Source organism: Lipotes vexillifer, unplaced genomic scaffold (assembly GCF_000442215.2).
Source record: "Lipotes vexillifer unplaced genomic scaffold, Lipotes_vexillifer_v1.1 scaffold555, whole genome shotgun sequence".
NCBI lineage: Eukaryota > Metazoa > Chordata > Mammalia > Artiodactyla > Lipotidae > Lipotes > Lipotes vexillifer.
In genome coordinates this window covers 588,184-602,259 of record NW_006772693.1, presented here as the reverse complement: position 1 = coordinate 602,259, position 14,076 = coordinate 588,184, and the positions used below count along the sequence as shown (strand labels likewise).

General features: G+C 39.3%; 1 protein-coding gene across 1 annotated transcript in view; it reads right to left on the bottom strand.

The window, feature by feature from the left end:
* Positions 1–14,076, bottom strand: part of DNAH7 (dynein axonemal heavy chain 7) — a 253,806-nt gene that overhangs the window by 98,856 nt on the left and 140,874 nt on the right. Inside the window, exons 39-42 of the mRNA XM_007447818.1 lie at positions 13,064–13,190; positions 11,645–11,864; positions 3,201–4,073; positions 688–917 (exon numbers count right to left, since the gene is read on the bottom strand). Of these exons, the coding sequence (XP_007447880.1) occupies positions 688–917; positions 3,201–4,073; positions 11,645–11,864; positions 13,064–13,190 (1,450 nt within the window). The remainder of the gene's footprint in view (positions 1–687; positions 918–3,200; positions 4,074–11,644; positions 11,865–13,063; positions 13,191–14,076) is intronic.

Below are 14,076 nucleotides of genomic sequence, written 5' to 3'. Positions count from 1 at the left end.
GCTTTGAAGTAAAAAAATCTCATTAAGTTTTTAGAAAACAGTCAAACACTGAAAAGAACTTAAGGCTTACCATATGTATAAGTTTAACTTACTAGATTTTAGAAATTATTTAAGTACCTGGGAAAGTTCAGTTTGATAAATCAGACTTCAAGAGGGAAATAAAAATATTTAAAATTACAAACGCAATATAAAAAATTGCTTAAATTCATATAAGCTTATTGATGTTTGTATTGATGTTTTCAAATAAGAGTTTACTTAAAGAAGGAAAGCTGGTTATGTACATTGAGTGGCTGTCTCTGGGTTTCAGCTGTTCAATACCTAAAGAGAAGGTTTATTTATTATCTAATTACTTATTAAAGAAAAATTACTCACTAGTGTTGTTTACCCAATAGCACTGTCAAATTATCCTGGAGCCTTACCACATCTCTGAGTGGCACACCTTCATTCCTTAAACAAATATGATTATGCATTTATCATGTGCTGGGCAATGCATCTGCACAAAAGAATAAGCCCTGTTCCCTACCCTAAAAGTGTCTGTGGAGTAAATCATTTAATGATGTAACAAAACTCACAGTATATACATATATGAAATAAATCTCTACCACATCATTGCTATGTCATTTTTGTCCACACAAATGTTTTAAAAACCACCACAGCTTACACTGAAATAAGAAATTTCGTTTTTACCTCCTTTTCTTTTCCAACAACAGCTTGAAGGTAGAAATTAATTCAAGATAAGAGGTAGGAGTCACATAATTGTATCTTTGAAGTTCAACATAGAAGGATGTCGATAAATCTACAGCAGAAGTGTGAAATCTTTTACACAACTCAATACAGCCATCTCGTATTTCCTCTGACACTTCAATGTCTTCCAAGAAGCGGGAGGCAACTGCCTGTAGTGCATCTTCAGGCCAGGACTGAATTTAAGATAAATGCTTTAGCACATGATCCAATTTACTGACAGGAGTTTGTTATTACTGCGGTCCTTCACGGATGGTGGAAATGCAGGGGAAAACATGAGGGATGGGGTGGGACAGACACTCATGAGGAACTTCCCCCAAGTATTTGACCCCTTAGGACAGGGAGCCAGTAACTAATGTGTGCAATATTAACCCTTCATGGTTTGTTCAGGGGTTAGAGAAATTGGGCATGAGTATTGCAGGAGCAAGGAAGAGAAAAGGAACTAAATTTATAGAATGTCTATCTTTGTGCGCATTCTACTATTATTATCTCATTTAATTCTCCTAACAATTCTCTGAGGTAAATGTTACTATCCTTTCCCCTAAACTCCAGAATTAGATCGACAACTACCTCTTTGATTTCTCTTATAACCACCTCAAACTCAACAAGTCTAAAACACAGTTCTTATCTCCCTGCAAATAGTGGCAGTCCTCCCCAACTTAGTCAACATCTCCACCATACACCCAGTTGCTCAAGCTAGTCATCCTTGATCCCTCGCCGCTTCTGCAATCCTACATCTATCCCAAAAGCAAGTCCTATGGGCACCATCCCTAAAATAGCTTCCAAATCTTTTCCATTCTTTCTATACCCACAACCACCATTGCAGTTCAACTCTCTGTTACCATCTTCCTGGAATTTTCCAACTGGTCTCCCTGCTTCTGTGTTCTATGCAGCTGCCAGAGTGATCTTATCAAAGGCAAATTAGCTCTTTTCACACTCTCAATTTACAATCCTTCAAAGACTTCCCAGCACATTCAAAATAAAATCCGGGGCTTCCCTGGTGGCACAGTGGTTGAGAGTCCGCCTGCTGATGCAGGGGACACAGGTTCGTGCCCTGGTCCGGGAGGATCCCACATGCCGCGGAGCAGCTGGGCCCGTGAGCCATGGCCACTGAGCCTGCCCGTCCGGAGCCTGTGCTCCACAACGGGAGAGGCCATTAACAGTGAGAGGCCCGCGTACCGTAAGTAAGTAAGTAAGTAAAGTAAGTAAGTAAGTAAGTAAGTAAAGTAAGTAAGTAAGTAAGTAAGTAAGTAAGTAAATAAATAAATAAATAAAATAAAATCCGAAGCCCAACTTGTAAATCTCTACCTGATCTGGCGCTTCCCACCTTTCTGACCTCAGCTCTACGACTTCCCCCTCAGTTACTGTGCCCCTGTCACCCTGATTTTCTCTCACGCCGTTCATTCCTTCTATGTAGCTCCTTGTCTTCGCTATTTTATTCTCTTACCAGATCCTCTCAGAACTGGCACTTTTTGTCCCTCATCTTTCCTCGTAAAGGTCACTGATTCAGAAAACCTACATGCTACCCTGTATGATGAATTATTTTTCACTAATTTGCAAGTAAGTAAGCAAACTCAAGGAAAGCAGAAGCCTAGTCTATTTCATTTTCCTATTCACCTCCAGCTTTAGGATAAGACCTGCTACAAAGCAAGAGTTCAATAAATATGTTTTTCGTGAAATAATTAATCTTAGCAGGAAATGGAGGAACAAAGGGGCTATGTACGTTCCCCAAGGTCAAAAATTCTTATGTGTTAGATCTTACTTACAGGATCTCTGCCACAGCTTGCAAACTTCCTACCCCACCCCCTTGTCTGCTCTGCACTTCCTGATACTGAAATTTATTAGAAAAAGTGGTCTCTGGGGCTTTCTTCCTTTTGACGTCCTGTTGTGTTTGCTAATGGAAAGAGACTGGAAAAGAAAAAAAGAGGTAGAGGCATTTCTACCCCTCTTCCTTTCTAGCAGAATCTGAGCTCTAGGTTTTGGGTTCCTGTTCCTATCAGACATTCCTATTTCCACAGCTCCAAGTTCCAGTAACACTTCCTCCCTATTCCCTTTTTTACCCAGCTTTAGTAACATCTTCTTGCTACACTCCACCAGTTCCTGCCTGACCATCTCTCTCAAGTTCCTTTAATCCTGCCTACACCTCTATGAACAGTCCCCTCATTCAACTTTCCTCAGTGAGGCCTTCCAGGGTGCTCTCTGTTCCCTGTCAGGAACCTGACTGATACACAACTTTATCCTAAAACTTTCTACAATAAATTGATGTCAATGACTGTATACACTAGCAATAAGAAGTTTATCTATTATAATGATTTTTGAATTATAATTTCATAAAATACATTATTATTGATCAGAAAATTCTGCTAAGCTACAACTTGGTGGGGGGGCTCTAAAATAAGTCATGATCATGATGGAGATTCAATATTTCTAGAAGTCTATCTAAATTTACATGACAATACCTGAAACCAGTCAATGGTACAGCAGTTAACAAGAGCAGGGAACTTTCTAAGACGAATCCGAAATGCATCTCCAATGGGACTCATGGCAAGGACAACATGCAGTTGGTTGCGGCAGCGATCAATAAACATGTTGAAAAGAGCTATGGGGCTTCCGTCAGTTTGTTTGGTTTTATCCCGTTGGCGATCTAAATGACGCATCTTATCACATATCTCCTGCTTCTCATCCAATGCAAAGAGATTCGGAACCTCCCCAGCATTTAGTAGATTGTTGACATCTTCTAGAAATGACTCCATTTTAATCTGAGTATCTGTAAACAGGAAGACACCCTGCATCTCCCCTTCTGCACATTTCCTTAAGATCACTTTTAAGTCTTCATGCCACTCAGAATTACCATAGCCCTTGGAGATTTCAACCTGGAAAACTGAAGAATCAGCCATGTGGGCAGCTAATCTGGTGACAGACTGCCTTCCACTCCCTCCAACACCAACAAGAAGAGCATGGCTGCGAGGCTGCTTCAGGATCCTGGAGATTCGGCTGATGTGCTCTATGGCAAATCGGAATAAGACAAGGTGCAGGGTTTTTTTGCTCATATTGTTGTATTCTTCTAGGTGAGCTTCTACTACTACCCGGAGAGCATCTACATCTGCAACTTCTCTGTAGTTGTTATCCTCTCTCTTGGGATCATGGAAATCACAAAACATTAAGCTGTGTAAGTCATCTTCTTCCACCACTCCATCATTATCAAAATCCAAACTTTGAAAAAGCTCATGAAAATTTTCATGCATATATTTTTTCAAGATTTCTTGAATGTAGTTGATCAGCCAACTTCTGTCTGCATTATCCAGAAGGCGATCGTAATACACTCTAAGCACCTGTATAATAATTAAAAAGCAGCTTTAAGAACTGGCTCTTCTATTTTGTTAGTTTCATTTCTGTGCTCATCTCAAGTAATATAAAAAGTGCTCTCAAGAAATTTCTATGGGTTTTATTAAAAGCATATCCAAACGAGGACTGGCTCATAATAATATTCACTTTAAATATTAATTTTAACCATATATATTTGGAATAATACATAGTTACACTGTTATCAATAAATAAAGGTAAATTGGGGGAACTGAAGTAGATTATAGATATGCAAAGAGCATTAAAGACTAGAGAAGGGGAAAAAAGACTAGAGAAGGTAAGTGACTGCATTTGCTGCTCACTCAGATATAGATAACAGAGCTGGGCACTGGTATCTAGGGTTTTGCAACTCCCTTGAAGTTATCTTTTCCTCTTCTCAGCCAGATAACATCTTGAAAATTGTTGCCAAATCAATATATATATATATATATTTTTTTTTTTAATAAAAGTACATTTTCTAGATAAAGAGGGAATGTCTTAGGTGGAGGGCAAATTTGTCTTATTTTTGTTGTAAGTAATTGCAGAGGGCAATCTACTAAAATAAATGTCTGCTTATCTGCACATGTTGTGGGACTGCAAAAAGTAGTTAATCAGGCTTACTACATAAAATAACTATTTCCTCAGAGTGGTATGAATGTCCCTTGGTTGCAGTCTGTTTGGGACTGAACTATGTTCCCCCACATATTCTATATGTTGAAGTCCTCACCCTCTTAATGTGACTGTATTTGGAGAGAGGTCCATTAAGAAGGTAATTAAGGTTAAATGAGCTCATATGGGTGGGGTCCTAATCCTATCCACTGCTGTCCTTACAAGGAAAGGAAGCAACACCAGAGCTCTCACTCTCCCTGCAGACACACAGAAGAAAGGCCGTGTGAGGACATAGGGAGGCCCTCTGTGAGCCAGGAAGAGAGCCTTCACCAGAAACCCACACTGACGGCAACTTGATTTTTTATTTTTGGCCTCCAGAGGTGTGAGAAAATAAATTTCTGTTGTTTAAGCCACACAGTCTGTGGTATTTTTGTTATGGCAGCACTAGTAGACTAATACACACGAAAACAAGTAATGCATATTTCTGTCAGCAAACTTTCTAACATTAAACCTGTCTGCATCAGCTTCTTCACCTTATAAAATGGAAGTAGTAACACCTGCCTTACAAATCTCACAGATGCATATGGCAAAAATGAAATGACAACAAATGTGAAAACACTACAGAACTGAGAAATGTAATTATTACAAACTGCCTTGGAATCAGCCTAATTGCGTTCAAGAGTAATGATTTTATGATTTCTTTCGTTCTGCTAACTTTGGGGTTTTTTTAAGCTCAAAATGGATTAAAGACCTAAATGTAAGGCCAGAAACTATCAAACTCTTAGAGGAAAACATAGGCAGAACACTCTATGACATAAATCACAGCAAGATCCTTTTTGACCCACCTCCTAGAGAAATGGAAATAAAAACAAAAATAAACAAATGGGACCTAATGAAACTTCAAAGCTTTTGCACAGCAAAGGAAACCATAAACAAGACCAAAAGACAACCCTCAGAATGGGAGAAAATATTTGCAAATGAAGCAACTGACAAAGGATTAATCTCCAAAATTTACAAGCAGCTCATGCAGCTCAATAACAAAAAAACAAACAACCCAATCCAAAAATGGGCAGATGACCTAAATAGACATTTCTCCAAAGAAGATATACAGATTGCCAACAAACACATGAAAGAATGCTCAACATCATTAATCATTAGAGAAATGCAAATCAAAACTACAATGAGAAAGCAATAATACTCCAATAAAGACGTAAAAAAAAAAAAACTACAATGAGATATCATCTCACACTGGTCAGAATGGCCATCATCAAAAATCTAGAAACAATAAATGCTGGAGAGGGTGTGGAGAAAAGGGAACCCTCTTGCACTGCTGGTGGGAATGTGAATTGGTACAGCCACTATGGAGAACAGTATGGAGGTTCCTTAAAAGACTACAAATAGAACTACCATATGACCCAGCAATCCCACTACTGGGCATATACCCTGAGAAAACCATAATTCAAATAGAGTCACGTACTAAAATGTTCATTGCAGCTCTATTTACAATAGCCAGGAGATGGAAGCAACCTAAGTGTCCATCATCGGATGAATGGATAAAGAAGCTGTGGCACATATATACAATGGAATATTACTCAGCCATAAAAAGAAATGAAATTGAGTTATCTGTAGTGAGGTGGAGGGACCTAGAGTCTGTCATACAGAGTGAAGTAAGTCAGAAAGAGAAAGACAAATATCGTATGCTAACACATATATATGGAATCTAAGAAAAAAAAAGGTCATGAAGAACCTAGGGGTAAGAGAGGAATAAAGACACAGACCTACTAGAGCATGGACTTGAGGATATGGGGAGGGAGAAGGGTAAGCTGGGACAAAGTGAGAGAGTGGCATGGACATATATACACTACTAAACGTAAAATAGATAGCTAGTGGGAAGCAGCCGCATAGCACAGGGAGATCAGGTCGGTGCTTTGTGACCACCTAGAGGGGTGGGATAGGGAAGGTGGGAGGGAGGGAGACGCAAGAGGGAAGAGATATGGGAACATATGTGTATGTATAACTGATTCACTTTGTTATAAAGCAGAAACTAACACACCATTGTAAAGCAATTATACTCCAATAAAGATGTAAAAAAAAAAAAGAGTAATGATTTTAATGTTTTCACTGCTGTCTGGTTGACATAATAGTGTCATCCTTTTCTCTAACAGCAGTAGCTACACAAATGGTATGACTGAAGCCTCCCACATACTCCCCCCACCCCAGTTCAAAAGGTATTCCTCTATGGGACAATTGAGTTTCCCAACATATGACAATAGTCACTTGCTCGGATTGAGATACTGAAGACCTCCTCCTTCTTATGAGAAAAAGGAAACTAAGACAACCTCACATATTGGGCATCAGTGTCTAAGCATGAATCAAGTATATTATTATCTAGCTGCAATTTAGCAAGAACCTAAGGCAGTGTTTCTCAGAGACTGTCAACACACATGAATCTAGGGCCCCACTCTGGACCTGCTGACTTAAAAGTTTTGAGGATGGCAACTGGGAAGATCTTTTTGCTTTTCTTTTAAAAAATTTCCTTACACGAGGTACAAAAATCTTAAGTGTACACCTCCAGGAACTTTTACACATATTTACACCCAGGTGACCACCACCAAGATCAAGATATAGAACATTCTCAATACCTTAGCAAGCTCCCTCACTCTCACTTCTGCTGATACCTGCCCTCCTCTCTTCCGTACAGGGGACTATTATTCCATTGCCACCCCTTATATTTTTAAAAGTTGACACATAAAATTTTCCATTATAAATCTAAATCTTTGCAGGGGAAGTAATTTCTGGCATAGTTATATTGTATTTGTGCTTTGAATTCATTTGCCTCAAAGTCTTGATTACAAATTGCTTTAATTGGTCCATAATTTTTTTTTTTTTTTTTTTTTTTTTCCTTGCGTTATGCGGGCCTCTCACTGTTGTGGCCTCTCCCATTTGCGGAGCACAGGCTCCGGACGCTCAGGCTCAGCGGCCATGGCTCACGGGCCCAGCCGCTCCGCGGCATGTGGGATCCTCCCGAAACGGGGCACGAACCCGCGTCTCCTGCATCGGCAGGCGGACTCTCAAGCACTGCGCCACCAGGGAAGCCCTGGTCCATAATTTACACATCATAAATTTTACTCTTTTAAAGCATACGATTCAATGGTTTTTGTAGAACAGTCACATAGCTGTGCAGTCATCACCACCATCTAATTCTAGATCTTTCTCATCACCCCAAAAAGAAACCCTGTACCCATTAGCAGTCACTTATTATTATCCCCACCCCATATGCCGCCACAGCCCCTGGCAACCAGTAATCTCCTTTCTGTCACTATGGATTTGCTTATTCTGGACATTTCATATAAATGGGAAAATATTATATGTGGCCTTTTGTGTCTAGCTTCTTTCACTTAGTGTAATGTTTTCTAGATTTATCCATGTTGTAGCGTGTATCGGTATTTCTTTTTACGGCTGAATAGAGTTCCACTGTGTGTATAAAAACACACACACACACACACACACACACACACACCCCACATTTTGTTTGTCTATTCATCAACTAATGTATATGAGTTGTTTCCACTTTTGGCTATTATGAATACTTCTGCTAACACTCATGTACAAGTTTTTTTGTATACCTATGTTTTCACTTCTCTTGGGTATATAGCTAGGAGTGGAATTTCTGGGTCATATGGTAACTCTATGTTTAACATTTCGAGGAAGGACCAAACTGTTTTCCAAAGCAGCTGCACCATATAACATTCCAACAAGCGATGTTATTATCCAGTTGTGTTTTTTTTAATTACAGCCATCCTATTGGGTGTTAGGGGGTACTTTACTGTGACCTTGATTTGTATTTCCCTAATTACTAGTGATGTTAAACATTGTTTCATGTACCTATTGGCCATTTGCATATCGTCTTTGGAGCAATGTCTATTCAAATTCTCTCTCCACTTCTAAATTAGGTTATTCATCTTTCACTATTGCTTTGTAATAGTTCTTTATGTATTCTGGATATTAGACGCTCATCGGATACATGATTTGCAAATATTTTCTTCCATTCTATGGGTTGTCTTTTCACTTTCTAGATAGTGTCTTTTGAAACATGAATATTTTTAACTTTGATGAAACCCAATTTATCTATTTTTTCTTGGGTTGCTTGTGCTGAGTATCTATATTTAACAAGCAAACCAGATGTTAGGCACATTAACGATTGAGAGCAATGCAGAAACCAAAGGGAATGCAAAATAGTAAGCCAGCTTTATATCTCAAAAATCATTTAGTGAAATTATATTGGGTTGTCTAGTTTGGTAAAAGTGTGTGGAGAGGAAACAGTCACCTAAAGTAGTGAAATCTTTTTGAGTAAACAGAAATAAAGCGTAAGTTAAGAGTGTTAAGCTCAATCACTTTCTATTGTTTGAGATGGTGAGAACAATGTGCCTAGCACTGTGCTCAGCACTGTGGACAAATCAGTGAGGGGAAAAAAATCCTCTGCCCCCAGGAGCTGGCATGCCACCTGCGGGAGACGGACAACAAACATAACACATGAACTGTACAGCATGTTAGAAGGTGATACATGCTATGGAACTGCTACGGAAAGAAGAATAGAGCAAGTCAAACAAGAATGGAACTGCTAGTGGGATGTGAGGCTGCAGCACTAATTAGGTGGTCGTTGTGCCTCACAGAGAAGGAGAGATTTGATCAAAGGCAGTAGGGAGCCAGCCCAGAGGGTCAACACCTGGGGGGAGAGCATTCCAGGCAGAAAAAAGCCAGGAGGCCTGTGTTGTGGGTGAACGAAGGTGAGAGCAGGAGGTAACCTGAAAAAACTGGGGAAAGGTACACATACAAGGTCTTATGGACTGCTGGACTTTTATTCCAAATTCCTCCCCACAAAGTCAGGTGCCATTTCAAGGTTTTGAGCCAAGGACTTAAGCTCATGACACTATATGAATATGAAGTAGTCACTAAAAATGAAGAATTATTATATTATGAACCCTATTAAATGCCCAAAGAGCTCAACAGCCATTGTCAAAACTCAGTAATCTGACATCTGAGGCAGGACAGGATGTGAAAAAGGCTAAAAAGTTTAACTCTACATACCACAAATATACAGCAGCAAATAGGAACTGCTCTCATGATTGGAAGAAAGCAAAGCATTATAATCCCACGTGACGAAGCATGTTAGGGATAGCAAGATACCTTCTTTCTTCCCTTTATGCACTCATTTGACAATATTTCTTGAGTGCTTGTCATGTAGCAGGCATTGCGGAAAGCAGTGAATAAATAAAGCTGCTGCTCTCATAAAGCTTCTGTTCTCGTAGAGACAGTAAGTAAGCAAAAATGTAGATGGGGTCAAGTGACACTCAGCGTTATGAAGAATAAAGCGAGACAAGGGATAAAGAGCTATAGCGCGTAGAGATGGTCTAAGACGAGCCTCTATGGTAAGGTTATATTTGAGCTGAGATCTTAAGGAGGTAAGCGGGCAAGCCGTGTGGATAATGGGAGGAGTGTCCTAGGTAGAAGGAATATCAAGGGCAAAGTTCCCGAGCTGAAGGATGCGAGATGCTTCCTTAGAGGAAGATTTGGCCCGTGACCAAATGCTGTCTTAGGTAATGTGCTCCTTCAGTGAAGTCAATGACATCCTCCCCTCTCGCCACTCTCCCTCTATACCTTTCAGCAAATTTCTGTCACCCACGTGGCCTACCAGGCTGACAGCCTGTGTTCATGTCCCAGAATATGGACCCCACTCAGGCAATTAAGTGACCTACAGTGGAATCTGCAGATCATACTTTTCCAAAGAGTCACTTTTAGGGACCTTGCTGTGGCCGAAATTTCTGAGTGGAATGGACCTTCCCTTGGGCATATATTTGAATGTGTGAGGACATAGAAATTCAAACTGTAGATCTAAAAAGCCTACAAAGATTGAATTTTGTAAAGCCTTTTTGAAATTTATGTCTCTGTAACACATGGTCTTAACATAGCAGTACATTTCCATTTTCTAGATTTCCTCACTACATTAATTAAAATTAAAATAACCATATTAGTTATATATTAAAAAGAGAAAATTTTCCTCCCACTTTCCCATATTCTTTGCCTATTTTAAAAATATTAAACTTCTTTCTTTTTTTTTGGCTGCATTGGGTCTTCATTGCTATGCGCGGGCTTTCTCTAGCTGGGGCGAGCGGGGGCTACTCTTGGTTGCGGTGCACGGTCTTCTCATTGTGGTGTTTTCTCTTGTTGCGGAGCATAGGCTCTCGGCATGCGGGCTTCAGTAGCTGCAGCACGCAGGCTCAGCAGTTGTGGCTCGTGGGATTAGTTGATCCACGGCATGTGGGATCATCCTGAACCAGGGCTCGAACCCATGTCCCCTGAATTGGCAGGTGGATTCTTAACCACTGTGCCACCAGGGAAGTCCCTGAACTATTATTTTTGATGCATTATTTTTTGTATTCTTTTTTCTCTCTCTCCTGCCCTTCCTCTACAAGTTTTTACAAGAAAATGTTCACCCATGTGTCTCTTCCCAAAGAGAAGTGTATTTTTACATAGTTTCTATGTTCTCAAATCTAGTTTACTCTGTAGTTCTTTTGGTATCTAATATCACTACAAGTAAGTAATGAACATAAATACATTCACTTCTAATGAAAACACAAGTGTTCCATCTCAAAATTATTTGAAGTCAAACTAACAAGGATTAAGTCACTTAAAGGAGACCAAGAATGATACCTACTTTGAAATAGCCTATAAATCAACAGAAATTCCTGAAAATGAGAGATAAGGCATCTTAAATGTCATAAAACATATTAGCGTGAAGTATTTTTAGAAATTATCTTGACCATTGGCCTTCAGAATGCCAAATAGTGGAATCCATTTATTTAAATTGCTGAATACTTCTTTTTACGCAGTTGTTAGCATGGTAAAATCTTTGTTTCCTGCATCATCATATATCAGTAACATGGAGATTTACCTCATGAACCCAAAGACGCTTAATCACTTCTTTGGTTTCTGCTGTTTCTGGTCTTGACAAACACACACCCTGAATGACACGGGAGAAATCTCGGAGGTTGAACAGGTAGTGAGATTTGGCTGGAGTAGGCAAGAGATTCTTCATTGCTTCTTTATACAGAGTCATCGTACCATTTACAATTTGTGTGGTCAAATCTAGAAAACTGTCTGGAAATTTATAACTTAAAAAAAATTTTTAAGTAAAAAGAAAGAAAAATGTTAGCAAATACAGAATTATGATACATAAATGATATTTAGTATGACTAGCATTTTTTCTTACGATTAAATCAATTGATTTTGTTTACAAAATTACCATTTCTTAATAATAGAATTTTTACTTCTTTTAAAGCTACTTTCCATTCATTATTTTATTTTATGTTCAAAGGAACTCCATGAGTAAGCAGGACGAATTTAATGAACTTAAGACTACTGACAGAAAAGCCAGCCAAGGAACCCATATTAAGTAACTTAAACCCAGCGTCCACTAAACGATGTTTCCTAACCTCTTTCACCCCCTGGCATTCTTAATTGCATAGAGATAGAATCCTTGAAGAACACTGGTGAAATGGGTATTTTCAGAGAAAGGGAGGGAGAAAATAAAAACAGAGGAAAAAAATAAGGAAAAGGGAACAAGAAAAGGAGAGTAAAAAGAAAGTAAAATGAACAATGAGCCAGGATTTTTAAGGGCAAAAGGAATGATTAGGGTAGAAAGAACATGGGGAAAGAATATCCATTTGAAAAAATTGGCTCTGTTTCGCTTCTGGCTTGACAAGGAGTCCTCCATCATCACTGGATAGGGCAAGGAATGACAATTTCCTGAGAATGGTGTCCACATCAGGGAGCCAAGATTTGCACTCCTCAGGTCCACTTGGCTCCCCGACCTCCAAGTATCTTGTGGAGAAGTGCTGAGTGTCCAGAGCTAGGGAGTAACATTTCTCCAGGGTACAGGCTCCAAGGTTATACTCAAAGCTGGACATGGACACCCCTGGGGAACTCAAGAGTTTTACTACTGGGTATCAAAGCCACAGGATAAACCTGGCAATCTTTACAGCATTAACTGAACTATGTGGCAAAAATTCAAAATATCGATCATTCCAACACGGACATATACAGCGTGAGGCAAAATGTGTATGGATTTTTAGGTTAAAATCCAAGACTTCAGAAAAATAAAGGAAAAAGAGAAAGATACTGCAGTCCCTTTGTGTTATGTTCCCATACCTGGAGATGGGAGCAAAGGAGGGAAGCAATGTTACCTGTTATCTTCTTCTGTGTCTAAAGGTGCTTTCATGGAAAAGTTTGAGAAGCACTACTTGTACTGACATGTTCCCCAAAGATTTTACAGCCCCCCAATGAAAAAACAAACACACCTTCAATTACCTACCAGGTTTTTAAATGCCAGGTTAAGATTCTAGAGAAGATTGTAAACATGGATTTATCACTAAACTCATCGATTGTTATAATATTGAAATGTCGCATGTATCGAGGAGTTATTGGATTTCGACCACCACCTAAATATTAAAAAGGATAACCCTTAACAGTGTTATTCGTATATACCAGAGTATTTTCTCTACACTTTACAGCATAAAACAACACGCAAGATGGACAAATTCACAGCACACAGAGAAGAATAATCGATTATTTGGATAACCTTGACCTCAAAACAGTTTTCTCCTCAACCTCAAGGTGTTGTTTTCTAGTTCAATGATCTGAATAAGTTCAATTAATTAGATATAATCTTGGTCAGGTGTATTTACCAAAGGAAATCTGACCAGACAGAAAGAACCAATGGCTACTTTCTCCATGACTCATACATAGCCCAAAGCAGTAAACTGTCAAATATTCTCATTACAATACAATATTAAGATACAATATTATACAATGTTAATATAATATTGTATGCAGTATTAACATAACCCTGGTGATTCTCACTGACCATACTTTAGGGTCCTTTCCACATGGCTGAACTTCAGCATGACCTTGGCATACAGCCTCATTCTTCCCCCACATCTTGAAATAAATTTCCCTAGGACTAGTCTATGTGGTTCACATGGCCACTTCACTGGCTGCCTGTAATTTTAAAAACTGGGGAATTATCTCATTTTCACAAAATACTGATTACATTTTCAAATACGGAGTTTTAGTAACAGACTTAGAATGTAACATCATTTTACAAAATTGATTGATATTATCATCTTTACATGTATAGACAAAATGCATTTTCTCTTTAAAGGGATTCTATCATGAAATCTTTGGTAAAGAAGTGGTGTTAAATGTGCACGATAGGGGCTTCCCTGGTGGCGCGGCGGTTGAGAGCCCGCCTGCCGATGCAGGGGACACGGGTTCGTGCCCCGTTTCGGGAGGATCCCACATGCCGCAGAGCGGCTGGGCCCGTGA